Source organism: Scaptodrosophila lebanonensis, unplaced genomic scaffold (genome assembly GCF_003285725.1).
Source record: "Scaptodrosophila lebanonensis strain 11010-0011.00,11010-0021.00 unplaced genomic scaffold, SlebRS2 tig00000085-arrow-pilon, whole genome shotgun sequence".
NCBI classification, from domain to species: Eukaryota; Metazoa; Arthropoda; class Insecta; order Diptera; family Drosophilidae; genus Scaptodrosophila; species Scaptodrosophila lebanonensis.
Window position 1 is genome coordinate 2,362,231 of NW_022060564.1, and position 21,120 is coordinate 2,383,350.

Below are 21,120 nucleotides of genomic sequence, written 5' to 3' on the forward strand. Positions count from 1 at the left end.
CGAGTATGCGTACGGATAAAGGTGTAAATGTGTGAACATACATTGCTCATGTATATATAGATATAGTACATATACTCATATGTGTAGTGTGTGCACATATTTGCAGCTTGCATGCATATCAGGAGAAAAGCTGTTGCTGCTGAGGCATACTCGTATATGTGATTATTTATTCATTTATATTCTGCTGTGAAAGCAACTAGTAGAGAACTAAGAGAAGTCGTTTAAATAACTGCACGGATTTGTTTTATATGGAAGCCTCCTAATTGACTTATGAACTAAACTATGTATGTTTCCGAGCCCTAACATTTGAAGGACATCATCTGATAGATAGTCGCAATTCAACAATCAGCCAATTCAGCTTTTAAATGTGGTTTTCTTAATTTTATTTATTTAGTTAAATCAAAGGCCATCTTAAGTTTTCTTCAAGGTCACTCAAATTTAGTTCAACAATTTAACAATGCTATATTGTTTGCTATTCCCATAACACTTAGATTTACTCACATAAATAAGATGTGGAATTTTTAGAAAATGTACAATCACAACAGCTTCAGAGACTTGATCAAATATAGAAATAACATAATGCAAAAAAGACTTCTTATAAACTTATTAAAATTTATAATTATGATAATGTAAGATAAGGTATTCTAATCGATTTCCCTAGCTTCAAAAGCTTGCCATTAAATATATATTAATTTACCTTCAGTCTTTATTTCAGATCTGTCGTTGGTTGCACAATTATTTAATTTTATAAACACCTGAAATTTCAATCATGCCTCTGCGATGATGGTTGCAGGTAAGTACAATCATATTTCAAGAAGCTGTACATTCGATCTATTTTTATGTATTTTCTTAATTTAAAAATTGCCTGGAAATTCATAAATATATTTTCTGAAACAACTTTTGATTAATGGTAGACATATAATAGATAATTCTTTAATTTTTTTCTAATAACAATGCACAAAGAAAAATGCATAGCTACAAAAATTTTAGACCGTCTTGAATTGAAGAAATTGTTGTCATTAATTGACAAAACTAAATACGCCACGAAATTCAAATAAAAACTAAACTAATTCAATTAGGATATATTGCTTTAATCAATTTAATTGAAGTTTAATACGCTAATTAGTGTTGATTTAGAATTATATTCATTACATTCTCAAAGATAAGCTAAGATTGATTGGAAGCAGATTAATATATTTGAATTGAAATATGTACAGTAAAGTAACAAAAAAGGGTTTTAAATAATCCTTCAGTTCATCGTTTAGCTTATATTATCTGTATTAGACTATTAACATTTATAAGTAAAGCTTAATTGTATTTAAGTTGCTAGGAATGGAAACAAACTTTTCGAATTATGTTTCCACAGCACTATGTTGGAAGCCATATGGAAACTTTTTGAAACGCAATCAAAATATTTTAATTTCATCTATAATTGTGTATGTTAAACCACTTTTAATGAAGCTGTCAGTAGCTTTACTTATTAGTAGAGCTCAACTTATCGCCAAACACACGTCAATTATTGGCCAATGGAAAAATTAATTTGCCGCTTTTGAGCTGTTGCTGCCAACGGCAAAGGATTAAAAACCATTCAAGTGGAAGAAGCGACGTGCCACTCAGCGCAAACTCACATTGCAACAAAGGCAGCGGTGGCAGGCTGTGGGTGTTGCATAACCATACCGTGATGAGCAGGGGCTTGAGCTTGGACCAGGGCCGGGGCCGAGGCCGAGTCCGGTGTTTGGAAATCTGGATGGGCAGCTGCGTGTAGTTGCGTGGGCAACTAAGCGGATTAGTTGAGCATAAAAACAAAGCAAACTGAATCATCGAATAAAAGAGAGAGAGCAGGCAGGAAAAAAATGTGTATATATGTGTGTGTGTGTGTGTGTCACAATTTACCTAACGGCTTATGGCAATTAGTTGAGCGAGTTACAAAATTGGCTTAGCAGCATTCAACAAGTTGAACAGATGGGGCTTAATGCGGGGCTCAACCAATTGATTTTTCAATTGAAACACAATTATAAATAAATGGCTATATGAATAAATAAATAATTAGTTCCTAGCCAAAGGAAACTAGCAAAGATTTTTTTCAAGTTACTCAACAGGATAGGAGCTATTTATAGTTTTTTATAAAATTTATTTATAATTTATATATGCATATCTATATAAGGTTTCCATTCATGATTATAGTAACAAAGCCAGAGGAAACCAGCAAAGATTCTTTTCAAGTTACTCAACAGGCAGAATAGTGGCAGTACTTGATTGACCTCTGATATCATTTTATTTCGCGATATTTAAAGCTTTTGTTTATTAAATTCATTTGTAATTCATATATATTTAATTATATAATATTCCCTCTCACTCTGAGCTTAGTTAAAAGGTGCAGAAAATATTGAAAACAGAAAGGCGTTTACAAATTGTGCGCAACTGAGACCTAAATACTTAAGTACCTTAACACGCTTCTATCCTAAATACCCAGACCGCACCTCTCTAATCGTTGGATCACCAAGGCATTCCAAAGTCCAGCAAAGTTTAACTGTAGCTTATTTAAATGATTTGTTCGCTTGTAAATTATTGATAAAACTTTAAAAGGCACCAGCTGCTTACTGAATATTCTGTTCAACATCCTGCGGCAACATTTTGACAAATGCCTTGCAACTTAAGCTGTGCAACTTTTTGTGCTCGCCTGCGCGCAACTCTGCACAATAACTACAACAACGAAAACAACGAAAGCAACGACAACAACCATTTACATGGCACAAATGCGAAAAGTTAAGTGGCCAAGTTTTCGTTGGCAGTGCAGTTTGACAAGATGTCTGACATCTGGCCAAGTGCAGACAACACACTCGGCATTTTGTCTAGCTGAGCAATTAATTCGTTTTAAATGTTTATATTAAGTGCAATGGCAGTGACGAACTAAACAACAACAACAAAAAACTAAACAACAAACAACTATAAACAAAACGTTCTTGCATTGACTGACATGAAAGCAAACATTCCGAGAACCCATCGACAACGACCTCTGACCACCTATACTTCTACTTACAATACAATGAGTGGACATTTAAATATGAACGATAAACAACTTCTAAAAATTAAAGCTTGATTAGCAAATCACTTCTCTCAAAAACAGGCTTTAAGCAATTTTTCGCTGTTCTAAATACCAAAAGTGATTTGGGTTGCCATCAAAATTACAGTTACTTATATATATATATATACAATACAATATATATACAATATACTTGTATATATCTGTAATTTTAAAAGATATTCAGTGCTCAATAGAAGTTAACCATTCTTAGATAATAAAGTGAAAAGAATAGAGCAATAAATGTATAATTTTTATTCTTTTTGGCAGTTATTTCTTTCCATTAAAAGTGTTATATATATTTTTACAATTAAATTGCTTCTTTATTTCTCGTAAATTTATCTGCTTTGAAAACTTGTTCAAATAAACTCCAAAAGGCTTCTTTTTTTGTCAGTAATTATTTTTTGTTAATTCTATAGCATAAACTTTCTTTTAATAAATAGTTCTGAGCTGCAGATATTGAAGGCTTAGGCATTTGTTATTTAAGGGAAACAAACATTAAATGGCAGTACTAAAAGAATTGTTGCAATAATTTCCACTAACTAAACTAAACTCTAATTTAGTTCTCATAGAGAGATTGCATATCAAAATTACATTTATCGGATCAAAATATAGTAGATTTATAGCTGTATTAGTTATCTTTCTATTCCTTTTATGCTTGTTTTAATTAAATTTATTTAAGAGACTCCAAATTTAGCTACAAAACAAATCGCATTGATTTACTTATATTTTTCACATCCATTCATGTTAAAATATTGTACATCATACTTACTTCTCAAGCATTTCTACATTTTATTAATTACAAGTCTTGACACTGTTAATCAAGAGCACATCGTCCTTACATTTGTGGCCTCTCATTTTTATAAACTGTCGCATGCACACATGTTAAAGCTTCTGGGTTCATTTTAAAGTGCGGGGACAAAAGAGTTTCGAGTGAAATGCAATTTTTCAAAAATTGCTGTAAAATACCAGGCCAGCAGCAAAGGTTGCCAGCATATTTTGCAAAATATTTAGCAATTCTGAGCAGACGGGTGAGGGAAAGTGGAGGAAGGCAGCTCTGACCTGACCAAGAAGCACACATATTTCCATCGGCACTCAAAAATACAAAATCTTTGCCTCAAAATTGATGCAACTGCAATTTATGGTGAAGACAAAGGTGGGGGACAATGAGTTAGATTAAAGGTATGTGGATGGTTTCTGAATGAGCCAGGCGGACATATGTATGCTCAACAAGAACATTTGGCATTGTGTAGTTGTAGTTTAAAGAATTCTGGCCATTTCACAAATAACCTCGTCAACCTACAACATTCCGTAGAGGCAGGAAAAGCATAAACTCATCATTTCAAGGGCACAACAAATTACAATGCTGGATACTTTTCATATGGATTTGCCTTGCTATACAGAAATTGGAAACGACTGTGATTGTTAGGTTGGGAGTTTACAGCTTCCTGTATGAATTATTTAATAAACTTTTGTATAGTTTCCATACAATGCATTGTTGCAAACGATGTGCTGAGGCTTACAAGAAAAATTGGGAACCTTCAATCTACAACTATAATTCAAAATTTTGCTCTCTCATTGGTGCGCTTTTGTTTGGAAAATATGTGGAAAACAAACAGAAACAAGTGCAAACTTTAAAACAAACATATACATTAAATAAAAATTATTAAAAAAAATAAGCATGAAAATAATATAATACATTTTATTTAAGCAAGTTTTTTTAACAAATCTCTCTTGAAGTTCCTTAATTGTTTAGTTTTTGTTTTGGTGCATTCGTTTTTTTAATGCTGCCTTTAAATAATTACAACTTGTATTTATTGAATTTTATGCTGAACAGAAATTATTTCAACATTGGCAGATATTAGAAATTTAAACTCACTACCCTTCAGCTTTGTGTTTGTCTTTTGCCCTTTAATGCCTTTCTCTTTTTTTCAGAATGTGTCGCTTTTTTACCAACAATGTAGTATATGTTGTGATTTAGAATACAGTTTTTCAAATATTTTCATTTCATATATTACGCGTTTTATGTTTGTGTTTCTAGCCATTTTTTGGTCGGCCGTTTTCGGTATAAATTAAATAATAACCATGCGATTGTTTTGCCAAGTTTTTTATTTGCCAATATAAGTTCAAGTTCAGGGTTATTGAGGAAAAATAAAACCCCAATTCAACTGAACAAAAATAAACATTTTAAATGCTAAACAAATATTGGCTTTCAGCAATAATTTGTAATTGAAAACAGATTCAACTTGGAAGCACAATTTGGTTACATTATTAATATGAACAATTGTTAAGCAACATATTTAGGTTTTTTTTGTTACCCTTATCTAATATTTAATTATACATTTACTTGTATTTTATTAAAACGCCACACTTGAACAAATCGGTGGAAAAAATAAAACATCCTCCTTCAGGCTGGAATAATACGAGAGACCGAGTATTATCTTTCCATTTTATTTGTTCCTTTGCGCCAAGTGCAATCTGCATATTTGCTCCACTTACCCGCCAAATTGCTTGCAGTTATCTTTCCTGCCACACACGTTTGCTGCCACACTGTTGCTGTTGCAGTTGCACTTGGAATATGAGTATGAGGACGGGCTCTGTTTTGGCACTTGGCCAGACAAAAGATTTGCAGAGCTCGAAATTTTAAATTCGACTTAAAAAGTACTTAAGTTATTATGCTGGACAGTTGGCAAGTCGGCCAGCCAGTCAGTCAGTCATTCACTCAGTCTGTCAGTCAGTCAGTCAGTGTGCTCACAGGCTGTTTTGCATTTCCTTTGCCGTTGTGCCAGCTGGAACGTGCACATTGCCTTGCATTTGCGATGAAGAAGTCAGAAATGCAATTTGAAGTTAAATTGCAATTTAAACTTTAGAAGCAAAAACTTCAACAAGCAATCTTTAAGGTTCTTCAAACTCGTACACCCAAATAAATCTGAGCCTGTATGTATTTCTTCCGGTGCTTGCCTAATTTCTTTTTTATTAGCCAGTTCCTAGGTAGGGATCTCAGTTATTATTTTAGGCTGCGAAAAATTAGATTTCATTGGCAAATTGTTTATTTTTAATTTTTCGGAGCAGCCCAAGTAAAAGCAAAGTCAAGCAGAACATTTACAAATGAGGGGCAAGCAAGCAAACGACCTTTCTTAATAAATTACCCCAAGTGTTAGCTAAAAAAAAGGCTTACACAAAACCTCGTAGTGGCATTGAATATCAATTTTATGCCCAAAATTTGCGTCAGCATTACTTGGAATTGGTAATTACGATAAGAGTGAAAAGTTGTAGAAGAAATTTACATTGTGTTCTGTGTGCAGAACTTTATTTTGTAGCTGGAAAGAAATAGAGAATTTCACTTTCTTGGTAATAATAAAAATTTGAGCGACTATTAAATGCACTGCACTCAATGAAAGAAAAAACATTTCTGTTCTCAGCAATATTTTAAGATTACAACTGTTTGAAAAACAACAACATTTAATGCTCACAATTTTAATATGAATATTTTAAACATTTCACTGGAAACCTCTAAACATGAACCTATAGCCTGCAGCTTTTCTGACAAAAGTAAACAGAGACTAATTTACATAAAATTAGGATGTACATGATAGACCTTTTCTATTTCGCTTTCTACTGCACTTATACTATAATGTATTATGTATTGTATAATATATATCATCCTATATTTTTTATGCCACACTTAACAATTGTAAAAAGGAAGCCATCAGACTGCTGTTTATATTTTCAAAATCAAGCAAAGGCTTTTTTTAATTAAAAACACAAGCAATCTAGTATGCCTACATTATAATTTTTTTTTTTTCATTTTATAACACTGCATCGAAAATAATAAACAATAATCGTATGAATTCCTTTCACATCAACATTTGTAAAATCTTATTACAAAATCTTAGATGTGTGGTCAGAGAAAAAACTAAATTTCCTTTAAAAATACAACTTGAGTTTGGGAAACATGTTTTTGTATTGGAATGTGCCCCCAATTTGTTGATCTATTTCATTATATACATCAGAGAGTAGTTTGCTTTAGATATGTTAAATAATAATTTTGTCCAGAGAAATTGCTTCATTGCCCATGCGTTCATCAATAGTTTTTTTAACCGCACATTCGCAACTACTTCTAGGTTTGACATACATTCCCAGTGCCTTAGTATACCTCCAAATATCTTCATTTACATTGTATGATAATGACAATTTAAATTGAAACAGCGTTTATATAACTGAAGGAACACGGGTAATGAAAAGCCATTCATATGAAGCTCATTTAAAGCAACAAAGCGTCAGCCTCAGTGGTTATGCAAATTACGCATACGCACCGTAAATCATTCAACTTAAGCTGCGTGCAAAAGCTGTCGGGGCGGGTGGTGTTGGGGTGTCGATGCATGCGACCGTTGCTGCCTGAGGTTTTAAATACAAATTGCGTGGTTGGCCGCATTAATTGTAGCCTATTTATATGGGCATATGCAGAATCCACATGGCTTGCTTCCATTCATGCTGTTCGCGCTTCTTTCGCGCACTCGGCCATTGTTAGCTTATTTTTATTGCAATTAAAAATGCATGGACCGTCTGCTGTGTGTTGGTCGCTTGCCGGCTTAATCCCTTTTAATGTCTTCATAAAGGCACAAAAATCGCGTAAAATCTGTTTTTCGTCTGTGGCCGTTTGCAATGCCCATTATAGTTCCTCATCTTGTTATTATACTTTTGTTCATGGTCTATAGCACTTAATTAATGCCAAGTTTGTGGGGTGTGCGTGGAAAATTACATAAGTTGGATGTCAGCGAAGTATTGCGATATTAAAATATATACATATAGTATATATTCAACAACTAAAATTTATACATTGGCTCGAACTTTACAGAGAAGCTTACGAAGCATTTTTACGTGTGGAGCCTGTCCTGCCACGGTTTTATATATTATTGTGTGTCCTGATAAAATCAGCAATAATATGGAAGCTCTGGTCTGACAATGGAATTAAATTTATTGTTAATAAATTTTAACTTATTGGTTATTATTACTATTGTTATTTTTACTTCAAAGGAACTCGAGCTGTTACTTGCAGGGTCCTTTCTTCTTCTTTATGAACGCTTAATTAACTGTGAGATATAGCTGTAGAATCTCGAACAATATAAATCTGTAAGCAAACGTTGCCAATTTTCTATATTTCTTCAAAGCTTAAAAAATCCAACTATCGCAGATTGAATTATTTTTTATTACAAATTGAGTGAAAGGAAATGGAATAAAAAACTAGAGCTATTAAAAATCAAAAGCAATAGTGGGATTTTTTTAAAACTTTTATTATTAATTAAATGTACTGTTTTTATTTAAAAATAGGCTTATGGAATTACCTAATTAATTTGTACTGCGAAGTTAGTTCGTTAAGGAAGTCACCAACTTTGATCCTTTTCGGTATCAACGGTTTTCATGTACCACTTAACAAGCTTAATGCTTTAGCTAGCAGCATTCGAATTTTCTAGTTGGGATTTTGTAACGATTCCGTAAATCTGCAAATCTGCAAATCTGCCAGGCAGGAGCAATACGGGATGGATTGAGTGACATCTTTTTTCTGGTCCAAAAGTAACGAATTTCGTTGATTCTGTAATAGTCCCTGTGGCGATGGTGGCGCCTGTCCAATTGTTCGCCCAAGTGCTTGTAGCTGTTGAGTTGCTCCAACAGATGGCCCTGCAAGCAGACGCCAGGGTATAGTTTCATGCACAATGCGTCACGTTGGCGCATTTCTTGGGTTAATGCCAATGTCCTAGCTGCACGCACTGCAAAGATATGCTGTTCTTATCCTTGTTTATCAGCCACAATGATATTTCAAAATAAATTTCTTCGTGTGCAGAACAAAGCGATAATACTGATTAATAATTTAATATGTTTTAATTTATATGTAAATACCAAATTAATTGTTATTTTAATTTGTATACAAATGAGAAGTTTATTGATTTAAATATATAATTAATTAATTATATAATTAAATAAGTTTAAAGTAATACGAAATTAATTATTACTTTTGTTATAAAATATGTAATTACAAAATTAATTGTTATTTTAATTTGCAAACAAATAAGAAATTTATTGATATTATTATAATAACAACAAAAATTGCTGGCTTATGTTCCTGTTCTTCTTCTTGTAAAAGGAGTTGTGTTTATCCTTTATCCTTAAAACTGTCTCTTACCATAAGGAAAATATTTTATACAGCTTTTCAATTACAAATAAAACAAATTTTAAAATATAACATTCTTTCTTTCCTTTAATGATTTGCTGCAGGTAGCAGCATCTAATCCTAATCCTTCAACTTCAGGCAAACATAAGTCCGCAGCAAGTCCTAAAAAGTGTCCTTTATTATTTGCATTTGTATCTAAGTAGTTGTGCCGCAGCAACTTATTTTTCCATTTATTTATTTAATAATTAATTGGTTTGCCCTAAAAAATAGTGTAGCATATCATACAGGGGCAGAATTAAATTTAAAATTTAATAATTGGTTTGAAGATCGGCTGCAAATGGTTTGAAACCTGACTTTTAAGCTCAATTTGCCGAGTTGGTTCAAAGCCTGGCTGCCAAATTGGTTTGAAACCTGGCTTACATTTATTTTTAATTTATCACAAATCATCTTGCTGCTGATTTATGTTCGCCTAGTACTTCAGATTTTGGATTTAAGCATTTGCAGGCGATTTACAAATTTTACGAAAGCCGCAGCCGCTCAGAACTTAGTTTGCAAACTGGCATCTTTGCTACGTACTAGGCGAACATAATGCAGCAGCAAGATGATTTGTAAAAAATTAAAAACAAATGTAAACCAGGTTTCAAACCATTTAGCAGCTGGGGCTCAAACCAATTCGGCAACTGGGTTTGAAACTTGACTACCAAATTGGTTTAAAGCCTGGCTTACATTTGTAAGAAAGCCGCAATTGCCCTGTGCTTAGATTGCAAATTGGCATCTTTGCTACGTACTAGGCGAACATAATGCAGTAGCAAGATGATTTGTAAAAAATTAAAAATAAATGTAAGCTAGGTTTCAAACCAATTTGCCAGCCAGGCTTCAAACCAATTTGGTAACTGGTTTGAGCCCCAGCTACTAAAAGGTATGAAGATCGGCTAACACTATGAAAAGTGTTGCAATTTTTAAAAAAGATTCATCTTGCTGCTGCCTTCTGTTCGCCTGGTACTTCAGATTTTGGCTTTTAGCAAACGCAGGCCAATTTGGCCATCGGTCAAACTGGTTTTTGTTTATCTATGAGTCCGCTATATGAGTACGTCATATAACCACCCTCTTCACCCCTCTCACCTACCATACTAATAAATCCATTTAAAATTTATTTGAAGCCATTTTTATTTTCTTTTATTTACAAATTTAATGAATTAATAATTATTGTTCTTATTAATGTAAATTAGATATAACAAATTAAATATAGGAAATAAAATATGCACAAAAAAGGACACAAAAAGGACATCCATCAGTATTATTAATATAAATTGTATTATTATTATAATATTATAATCAATTTCTTCGTTTTGATCCTCGGGGCTTAACATTCGTTTGCCATTCTCACTTGGTCATTTGGCGAGCTGTGGGAAGTTCGAAAAGGACATCCAATATCATGAATACATATAAATAAATACGTATAAATTTTATTATTATTATTATTATAATTAATTTTTCTGTTATTATAATATAAGCAATTCCTTCGTTATGCTTCTCGTGGCTTGAACTTTCGGTTGCCATTCTAATCAAGCCGACTTCTGATCTTCGATTGCTTCTGCCGCTGGCTAATCGCAGGATCGTCCTTGGTGTTGTGTTTTTCCAAGAAAAATGATTGTGGGGGACGGAATTTCGTCAGCCCCATTGCATACTCTCTTCGGAACCTCTGACCACACACGGTTGTGAATCGGGACATGGCTTGCACGACAGGCTGTTATCCTGATCAAAAAAATATACATTTTGTGGGGTACAGGGTATACAAAAATAATTCACATTATTTAGTTAATTTTTTGGTATTTATTTTATTAATGTGTATCGATTAGTTTATACAAGAAGCATTATAGAAATAAACTTAAGTTAGCTTTAGTAACTGGACTAAAGCTCTAAGCTATAGACTCCATATATTGAGACACTTGCCGATCGCTTTCAACCTTACTTAGTCGCACGCGAAATTGTTGCTTGTAATTTGATTTGCGTGATGAAAGCTTCAAAGGATCAAGTGTGCGTTTAATTGTACATACGAGGATGTACTTTTTGTTCACTTTTTATAGCTACTGTTAAGGCAATGCCCAGTTTTGCTCGGATTAGATAAATTATTTACAGGCTGTGCACTTTATAGACTAATACTATGTAGAAAGGTGAAGCCACTAAGAGCTAAGTTAAGCCTACAAATGCATCTTTGGTCCATACGGTACTCGTGTTTTTGGGGGGAGTGTTAGCCTAAGAACTCTAAGTGTATGTACAACAACAAAAAAGAAAACAAAATGGGAAGCTATGACTCGTGGCTCCCGGCACGGCAACAACAACTCTAACAGCTATCCTGGGCTTACAGATAGACGAAATGGCCCAAGCCCTTGGCCGGATTATTATTGACGGCCTCGGCACTGAGGGGAGTCGTTGTCTGGCTGGTGGCCGCATTGCCATTGATGTCCAGGGGAGGCGCCTCCACTTCGGCGACGGGCAGCAGGCGACTGTAGACGGCTGCCGAGGGCGCATAGCGGGCATTTATGTGGATGTCCAGCAGCTTTTTGTCCTTGCCCAGCGAGGAGAACGAGTGCGAGGCTGTGCGTATCTCACGTATATTGTAGACCGGACTGTAGGCGCGCGCGGGAGGCGAGTTGGCCAGAGGAGACACCGACGAGCCTGTGGTTGTCGCTGGGGCTTGGGTGCCAATCAATGCGCTGGAATTTTGTTTGCAAAATTCGCAGGATTTGAACGTGTTCCGGCACTTGGGACAGACGACGACGGCACGCCGCAAGCCGCTTGTCGCACACTCGGTCGAATTGTCCGAGGATCCGGATGAACTGGCGCACTCATCCTCCTCGGCATCGTCATCCAGGCTGCTGCCACTACTGCTGCCGCTGCTGCTGCTGCTTGTGGTCAGCAAACTGTGCAAATCATCGGAGAGCGATTCAATGGACAGATCCAATAAGCTGTTGGTGTCCTCAGCCGCATTGACGGCCGGCGCATTACCTTCGCTCTCAAAGGACTTGTTGATTGCCTCATTCAGGTTGGCCAGCAGTTGGCGACGACGCGCATAATTCGGATTGCGACGCACCAGAAAGTGGCAGGACTCGCCGCGCTTCATGCGTTCGATTTGGGCGCGCAGTGGCAGGTCGTCGGGATGCAGCTTCCGCTGATACTCCTGCCCCGGGCACACCTCATAGATGGAGAACTGCTCCACGGGCTCCAGCGAACTATAGCAGCCCAGCAACAGCTGCAGCAACTCATCCGAAGTGGTCTCCTCGCTGATGACCAGCGATTTGTACTGCGAGGTCGGCTGCAAGGCCGATGTGTGGACGCGTATGAGTCCGCCAGGCTTCAGCTGCAGACAAAAGCGAGACTCCCCCTTGGGATGACAGGCCTGCAATATGGCCGGACGGGTGTCGTCGTCCAGCACCAGAATGGTTTTGACTCCGGCGCGACGCACGGCCACCTCCATGGACAGATAAAACAGACGTGGATCGCGATGACGCATTTTGAGACTGTAGAGAAAAAGAGAAAACAAACGAGACAATTTAGTAAAGCATCGAAATTAAAACAACTTATTAACGGTAATTAAATAGACAAATCAATGTGACTTAGCTTCAACAATTGAATAGTTAATTAAACATATAATGGGAATCATTTTTTTATTCCTACTCTAATTTTTGTGCTTTTCAATATCTAAATTTTACTTATTATAATCTTTTGTTTTCAATTAAAGAAAAGATATTTTTCTTCTTATAATACTTGTAATTTGTTTTCAATTAAAGAAAAGATCTCTTTAATATCTATGGCGAAATATTTTAGTCCTAATAATAATTTGTTTTCAATTAAAGAAAATATATTTTACTTCTTATAATAATTTGTTTTCAATTAAAGAAAAAATCTCCTTAATAGCTATGGGGAAATATTTTACTTCTTATAATAATTTGTTTTCAATTAAAGAAAAAATCTCTCTTGTTAAAATAATTTGTTTTCAATTAGAAAGATTTTTTAAAAATATTTCAGTATTTTATCTGCTCATTAATTAATTAAACATTAATTTAATTAAAAATTATATATATGTTTAAGATATAAATTGCTTAGATATCGTAAATAAAGATTTAAAAGAGGCTGAAGCTGATGGAATGAGTTTATTCTAGCTATGAGGAATTATAATGTTTTTCTGTATACTATATAGTTTTATTTCCTTTTAAAATGAGATTTTTCTTATAGTTATATTCTTTTAATATTTAATAATAGATTTAAGCTACACTTGTAATATATGTACATATTCATATCTCAGATGAAAAGATATTGTTCTAAGCTCTGCCTTGTTTACATTTAGCTGGCTTTTGTCACTTTTTCGGAGTTTTTTTTTTTTTGTCAATTAAAGGAATATCAACAATAATTGTAACGTACCGTCTGAGTAGCTGCGCAATCACCTCCTTGCTGGTGGTATCCCATTGTATGCCCAGTGTTTTGTATTCGATGTCAATTTTCAGACAATTCGTATAGACCTTGATGGTGGTCTGTGGGAATTAGGAATTAATCGAATTAGTAAAATGTATTTCTTAGCATTGCATTCGTGAGTGGCACTTACCTGTGGCAGCTGTTCGTTAAGACTTGAGTAGCTGGAGGCTCGTGAAGGAGTGCGTTGCAAGTCATTCGGTGGCTCCGGACTGCCGCACATCGATGAGGCACAGGAGGACACATTGCTGGATCTCAAGGAGAGCGAATCGGCGCGATTGCGCAGCGGCGAAATTTGCACGTGTTTCAGCATCTGCAAGGATCAGAGAAGAGAGGTTAATCAATAAATGAAACAGTTTTTGGATAGGTACATCTATTAAAAAAGATAAGTGTGCGCTCTAAATTAGAGCTAAATAGTCTCTTTAAGTGTTATCAAAAATAAAGCTTAATTAAAAAAGATGGGAGTTGAAATGATCAGCCCTTCTGTGAGTGTCGGACTGAATCAAGCCTTGCATATAAGACATTCCAGGGGTTTAAAATGTAATCCTAATAAGAGCTATGGACATAAATTGAAAAGGAATCAAATCTGGTTACTCAAAAGATGATTAATATATTTAATTGTTAATGAAAACAATAAAGTTTGATCAAAACAGCTGGAAATTGAAATCAAAAGGCCACCCGTGTTTCAAGAACCTCATATAAAACATTCCAGAATTTAAAAATGTAATTCTAATAATTCGAATTCTAAAAAAATTGCAAAGGAATCATATTTAGTTACTCAAAAGATGATTATTAAGTTTTTAAAAGAGCTACTTGTAAATAGTTTCGCGAATTGTTAATAAACAAAAATTGAGTTTGATCAAAACAGGTGGGATGTTGAAATAATAAGCGCTTACATATAAAACATTCCAGGGAATTAAACATTACAAAGGAATCTAGTTACTCAAAAGATGATTAATATGTTTCTCAAAGTACGCACAGTTTTGGAAGAAGAGGAAAGTAAGACTTTCCCAAATGTCGGAGCACGTTCCAAACCAAAACTTGTCAGCGTTTTCTGAAAGTGGCTTTCCAAATGGAGTTGATACATCCGCTTCATTGAAGCGCAACATACCCATTAAGCGGCGATGTGGGTAGTCTGGGGTAGGGTATGGGTACGAAAAATAAAAAAAATGTTTAAAAAGACAACCGATAACCCCCTGAACTTTACTGAAAATGCAAAGGGGCGATGCCATTGTGAAAGGCAGGGCGCTTGAACAATAGGCGCGACCCAATAGTAGGGGAGTAGGGGCACGATTCTGGACAAGTTCTGCCACTTTCCGGCAGTATAGGCATGGGGGGAGCTGCTCTCTCTCTCGCTCACTCGCTCCACTGAAGAGCCCTCAGGCGAAGCGGCACTCCAGGGCTGCACTTTAGTGTGTGTGTGTGTGTGTGTGTGTGTGTGTGTGTGTGTGTGTGTGTGTGTGTGTGTGTGTGTGTGTGTGTGTGTGTGTGTGTGTGTGTGTGTGGGTGTGCATGTGCGTTGATGTATTGAAATTAATAAAGGCAGAACGCACGCATTCGCGTTGACAATGAGCCATGAAAGCGAAATGAGGCAGAGCAGAGCAGCGCTCGCTCCGCTTCCCATTCAGCTGCAGCCTCTGTCCCGGTTTCTGGGCCCAGCTTTTTGTTCCTGCCTAGACAGCATATAGCACACCTATGTAGCCCATGTAGTAGTACGAGTGGAACGAGATGTGTGTGCCAGCGAAGGGAAAAATCTGCTGATGCTTGTGTGGCACGCTGATTGAATGCCGCAATTTTTGATGGGACCCCGCCACATTTACATTCACGTTGCGGCAGAGGCGGGCATTGAGGCGTGCCGTGTTGTACAGCATGGTTGTAAGCGGAAGTTGTTGCACATCCGGTGCCGTTATACTCATACAGTATTAATCGCTTAAGGAAAACATATGTCACGTATAATAAGTAAGCCGCATCATAGACTTTTTAGGCTGGGCTCATTCACTGTTTATTGCTAAGAATTTTTACTATTAATTAAATGCAAGTATTTTCGTTTAAGCTCTTCAAATAGAAATGTATTTGAAGTCTATGTATAATACAGCTATATCATCCATTGTTTGTTACTACTAATTTTTACTATAAATTAAATGCAAGTATTTTCGTTGTAAGTGCAAATAGAAATGTATTTGAAGTCTATGTATAATACAGCTATATCATCCATTGTTTGTTACTACAATTTTTTACTATAATTGAAATTCATGTAGTTTCGTTTAAGCTCCTCAAATAGAAATGTATTTAAAAGAAATATACAACTATTTCTGTTTGAATATTTAAAACCTATAGTGCATATACAAAATCTATTTCTATTTTAATAGCATAAGTATTATTTCGATTCTTTACGGCTGATTAGCTCCTGTGTTTTGATTAGCTTGAAATATTCTATGCTCTGAAGTAAGAAGAAAGTATTTGCTTTTCTGGCTTCTAAGAGTATTAAGATTGTAATTTAAACATTAATGGGTTTCCCAATTGAAATAAGTATAAAGGGATTATTTAAATTTTCTCATAATTATTCAGTTCAATGCATTCATTGTTTGTTTTCAAATTATTTATTTTTGTGAAATGGCGTTTGAGAGAGCGGTTTATTTTTCTCTAAATTTTCTACTGTACTTGCATATGCATGTGCGTAGGTTGCAAGCAAGTGTGTGTGTGCGTGTGTGTGTGTGTGTTTGTTTATGTGGGTGGCAGTGAAAGCAGCAGCAACTGCTAATTGCTACTGTGGTTGCTGCTGCTGCTGCTGCCGCCTGTCGAGCATATGGCAAATATTATTCTTCGCGCAAATTATTTGCATTAATAAGGGCGTCCCCAGCAACATTAATTAAAATGTTCAATTCCGGTAACAAAAAAAAAAAAGAAAAAACCCTTTGGAGAAACGAGAAGAAAGACGACGAGGGAGCGGCAATCTCAGTGGGGCATCAGCAACAGCTGTAAAAATGATTGCACGACTTTCACACGATTAATTAGAGAGATGCCACCAAGGGGGGCAATAAAGCAGAGAGAGAGAGAGAGAAAAAAGAGGAAAAAAATGCAGCACAAAATTGCAAAAATTATCGCAGGCGACTGAGCCAGCGTCGCATTGAAGAACAGACGATGCAACATCGATTGATGCCCCAGCCACTGCCACTACAAGTGGCAAGTGAGCCATGACGGACCAGCATAAATTTGACGAGCAGCTGAGACAGCGACTGGCACGGATAGCCGAGCAGAGAGCCGGGCTGCCGTAGCTGCCAGTCTCTGCTTAGTAGTTGCTGGTTATTGGAATTCGCAATTAACGCCGCTTATCTTGCAGCGGGACAGCTAAAACGCAGAGCACCCGAAGAGGCTTAAGGGCACTTAAGGCCTCTCAAAAATCCACAGCATTCACGCACACAAATGGCAACCAAAAAAGGTATTGCAGACAATGTAAACTTGTATATGATTATTATCAATATTATTAAATAAATATTATTATTTACTATTTATTAAGTCATCTGTCAAAGCTCCAACTCTTTGTTGAAAATGTAGGCATGGCAAGATTCAATAAAAAAGTACATTTTAAATAAAACTAACTTTTCAATAGATTAACAAACACATAGAAAAATATATAATTTGTTTTCTAATATGCACATTTGGCAAATTATAAATAAAAAGCTGTTATAAATTTAAAAATAAAAAAATAAAAATAATACATATTTAAAAAAACAATGCAACTAAAGTCTAATGATTTATTTAATCGATTAATAAAGAAAAAACAATAAAAAAGAACACTTCATATTAAAGCTCTTTTCCTGATATTATTAATTATTACTGTTAATATTTCAATAACTTAAATTAAACTTATGAAAAAAAATTAATTACAACTAGGAGTTTAGTCTGATTTTCATTTTATATTATTTAAGCATGGAAAATAAAACCAGAAGCACAATTAGTGGTCCCATTTGAGTATACTATAATAATATTTAATTTATAATGTATTGTTTTCTTTTATTAGATTGCTAAGAATTATTAAATTTTTTGTACTCTGGACCAATTGCAGGAAAAAAATCATTTTATTCATTACACAAACACTATTGTCAGTGTAATGTTGAAATTTCTCCACATCCTGACAGGCGTTAAGGACACGTGCATGACTTGGCCTGCCTCCCCCTACTGGCACTTGTATTTAATTGAATTTAACAAAAAAAAAAAGAAGAAAAGGAGAGAAGAGTGGCAAGCTCCGCCGACGAGCCAAACTGCGGCTACGTACAGCAAATTGAAATGCAAATCAAATAAATTAATTTTTCACACGACAAGCCAACCAAAAAGTGCAAAGGAACAACAAAACACAAGGCAGCGGGGACAAGAAAATCAAGAAAATATCGTTAAGAATAAAATTGAATTAGATGAGAAGAAAAAGGAAAAACAAAAATCGTGTCAAATGTAAAATAAAGCTAAAGGCAACATAAAAGCATCAAAGCTACGAGTATGGGCTTTCAGATCAACTAGATATTAAATTGAATGCCGCGAATGCAATAATGCAAATAATTTGACATTTTATTCTGAGGCAGAGTTTCAAAAAAGAGAACACATAAGTCGGAGAATGGCAGCTTTGGGGTTGTGGGAATGGGAAATTAAGAATTTCGGCAGAATGGGAATTAATTCAAAGCTTAATGCATTGCTATTCAATGCTACATACTTTAACTTGTAACTTGTAAATACTTAAATATGGTGGCAAAATATATCAGCAATGACTATTGTAAAAATTTATTTCTGAATAGCCACTACATACAAATAATATTTAATCGATAACTGATAAACATTCTACGCTCTTTGTGGATCTAACTACTTTGCTTAATTGGACTTCAATTTTACTACTCCATACCAATATTTAATAACTGGACTCCATAGCTACTCCTGATATATGGTGGATGCTTACATGATATTTGTTCTGCAAATACAAACATCTTCTATAGTTTTTTTTGGAAAATATAAAACACCAGGGTCTTCTGTAATTATACTCCCCAAGATGCGATCTCTAGAACTACTGCAGGCAAAAGGAAGCTCGCCTCTCCGATCCACATTCCAACCGACACTGCCCTTCTGCGTATACCTCAGGCTATGAGAAGCACTCACTTTATATAGAGTCTGTCTGCCGCTGACTGCAATGTCGCATAAATTCCAGCAGTCAAAGAGACCAAGTTACATACTCCAAGTGGTCAGAGGAGACTGAGATGTGTGGACAAAAAGTTATTGGACAGCTGCTGGCATTGGGGCAGGCGGGCAACAGGCAGGCAGAGAGGAACTGGCTCAAGTGGCCAAACAAAATAAAACAGAAAAGAGAAAATAAAAGAAAAGCAATACAATGTAGAGAGGAGGGCAGTGGGAAGGCCAGCAATGGTAAGAACTGCTAAGGAATGTTTTAATTTTAAGTTTTACAAGTCAGAACCGAGAGACTGAGACAAAAGACGATGACAATGTCTGGGCAATAGTCACATTGGCAACTTCAGCCACGCATCACTCCGATTTATCAGTGATAAAAATTGCATTTCTGACTACTGGCATGTCCTTGAACTCGTCACGAAACAGCAACAATAAGGACGAAAACAAATCTGGCGCGCGACTTTTTATTTGCCGCTTCGTCTAACAAGACAACAAAACATTGACACTTGGCTGCGAGTCTGTATTCGTCTTTATCAGTCCCAGCCGAAACGTGGCATTCTTTATTATCTTCACACATTCGCACAGGATAACAGTCGACCTCATCGTCCTTTTCGTCTTCATCTTTGTTGTCGACGCTGTGACATTATTGATTAAATTACGAGCGCAAAAGTGCGAAACGCAACCAAAAAAAAATATATATACATATATTTTCATGGTCAACAGACCATAAAAACAGCAGCAGGTTACCAAGGATAATTGCCAAAAGGGTAACCAGGCCAACAAAAGACAATGGTGCAAAAGTGTTGAAAAGTTTGCTGTGAAGGGATTTCGCTGGCAGGCCTTTTGGGAACAGAAGTTTCCTGTTGGACCGTCCCGGCTCCCACACAAATAAAAAGCCTTTTCGCTCACGTTTTTGTCAGCATATCAAAGGGACTTAGTTCCTTACTTTGATTGCGCCAAACAAAATTCTTTGCACCTTTGGAAACATTTTTTATTGCTCTGAAAACTTGCAAATACTCGTACACGAGAAAACACTTTAAAGAAACAACTGAGTAAATTGCACGAAAGAACAGTCTTTGTTCAGGAATGATGCGACACTCGAGCGTTCGTGCTCTGATTATTGTTGCTGCAACTCCTGGCATTTTCTCTCTCTGGGCTGACTGATAAGGTTGGCCTGTCATGTGGCGCTGCCTTTTATTAATCATAGACACACACACACAAATATACAAGCAACAAGAAGGCATCATAAGTGACAAACCCATTGGCAAATGTGGCCAAGAGGAGCAGCCAGTCCTGTGACTACACAAAGCAAAGACAACTTGCAATATGTTGGCTGCCACAACAGAAATGAAAAATCATACGACTTGTTTATGCCTGCCCTTTGAACCAAAATGTGAAGCAAAAATGCAGCAACTTGAATACAGAATTGCAAAAGTCCATTTAAAAATTAGCAATAATTTTCATTGCTTCCCAAAACATTAATTTAAATCTAATAAACAAATGCTAACAGGCATGCTGGTGGATTTTATTGTAAGAACATTTTATCAACAGGTTCGAAATTTAGAAATGAAATAATAATATTAAATAGAATCTAGGGCTGCGTCCAATGCTAAGTTAACTAGAATAACAAAAGGCATAAATAGTCGACATCCTAAAATGAGACTCCAGGAATGAAATTTCTGACTGCCAGAAAAACATTGCTACTTTTCAATGCATATAGAATATAGAATGCTATTCAACCAGTTCCAACAAACTCTTACTTATGTGTGAATATAAATATGCTTCTTAAGTTAGATATACGTTAGTATTTAGATATATGATTTAAACAAACAAATAACTTAAATAAATAAAAAGTTGTTATTCATCCAAAATCTTTCAATGTTTGCAATTAATCCTAGCAATTAGTTATGTTGGAATGTGGAATATCTCATATATATTTAAAGCCAGCAAAAAGCAGAGCATCAATAACTTATATATTTGTAAAAGCTATAAGCTTTGAATCAAATCAAAATAAGTATGACTGTCCTTTTGCAATCCCCTATTAGCTTAGAATGCCTTTAGTAATAGTGTTTTTGTGTACTTTAACAATGGCTTTATATACCATTTATTACCATTATGTTGTTATGCTGAGGCGAACCTCCGCGACATTACTAAACAGTTAGAGCAACTCTACTTATATACGAATAAAATGTACCCATAGATAGATATGTTTATTTCAGAAGAAACCTTC

General features: G+C 35.5%; 1 protein-coding gene across 1 annotated transcript in view; it reads right to left on the reverse strand.

The window, feature by feature from the left end:
* Nucleotides 1-11,108: 11,108 nt before the first annotated feature.
* Nucleotides 11,109-21,120, reverse strand: part of LOC115626354 — a 39,014-nt gene continuing 29,002 nt past the window's right edge. Inside the window, exons 2-4 of the mRNA XM_030521705.1 lie at nucleotides 13,855-14,034; nucleotides 13,674-13,783; nucleotides 11,109-12,772 (exon numbers count right to left, since the gene is read on the reverse strand). Coding sequence (XP_030377565.1) covers nucleotides 11,614-12,772; nucleotides 13,674-13,783; nucleotides 13,855-14,034 — 1,449 coding nt within the window. The 3' untranslated portion in view covers nucleotides 11,109-11,613. The remainder of the gene's footprint in view (nucleotides 12,773-13,673; nucleotides 13,784-13,854; nucleotides 14,035-21,120) is intronic.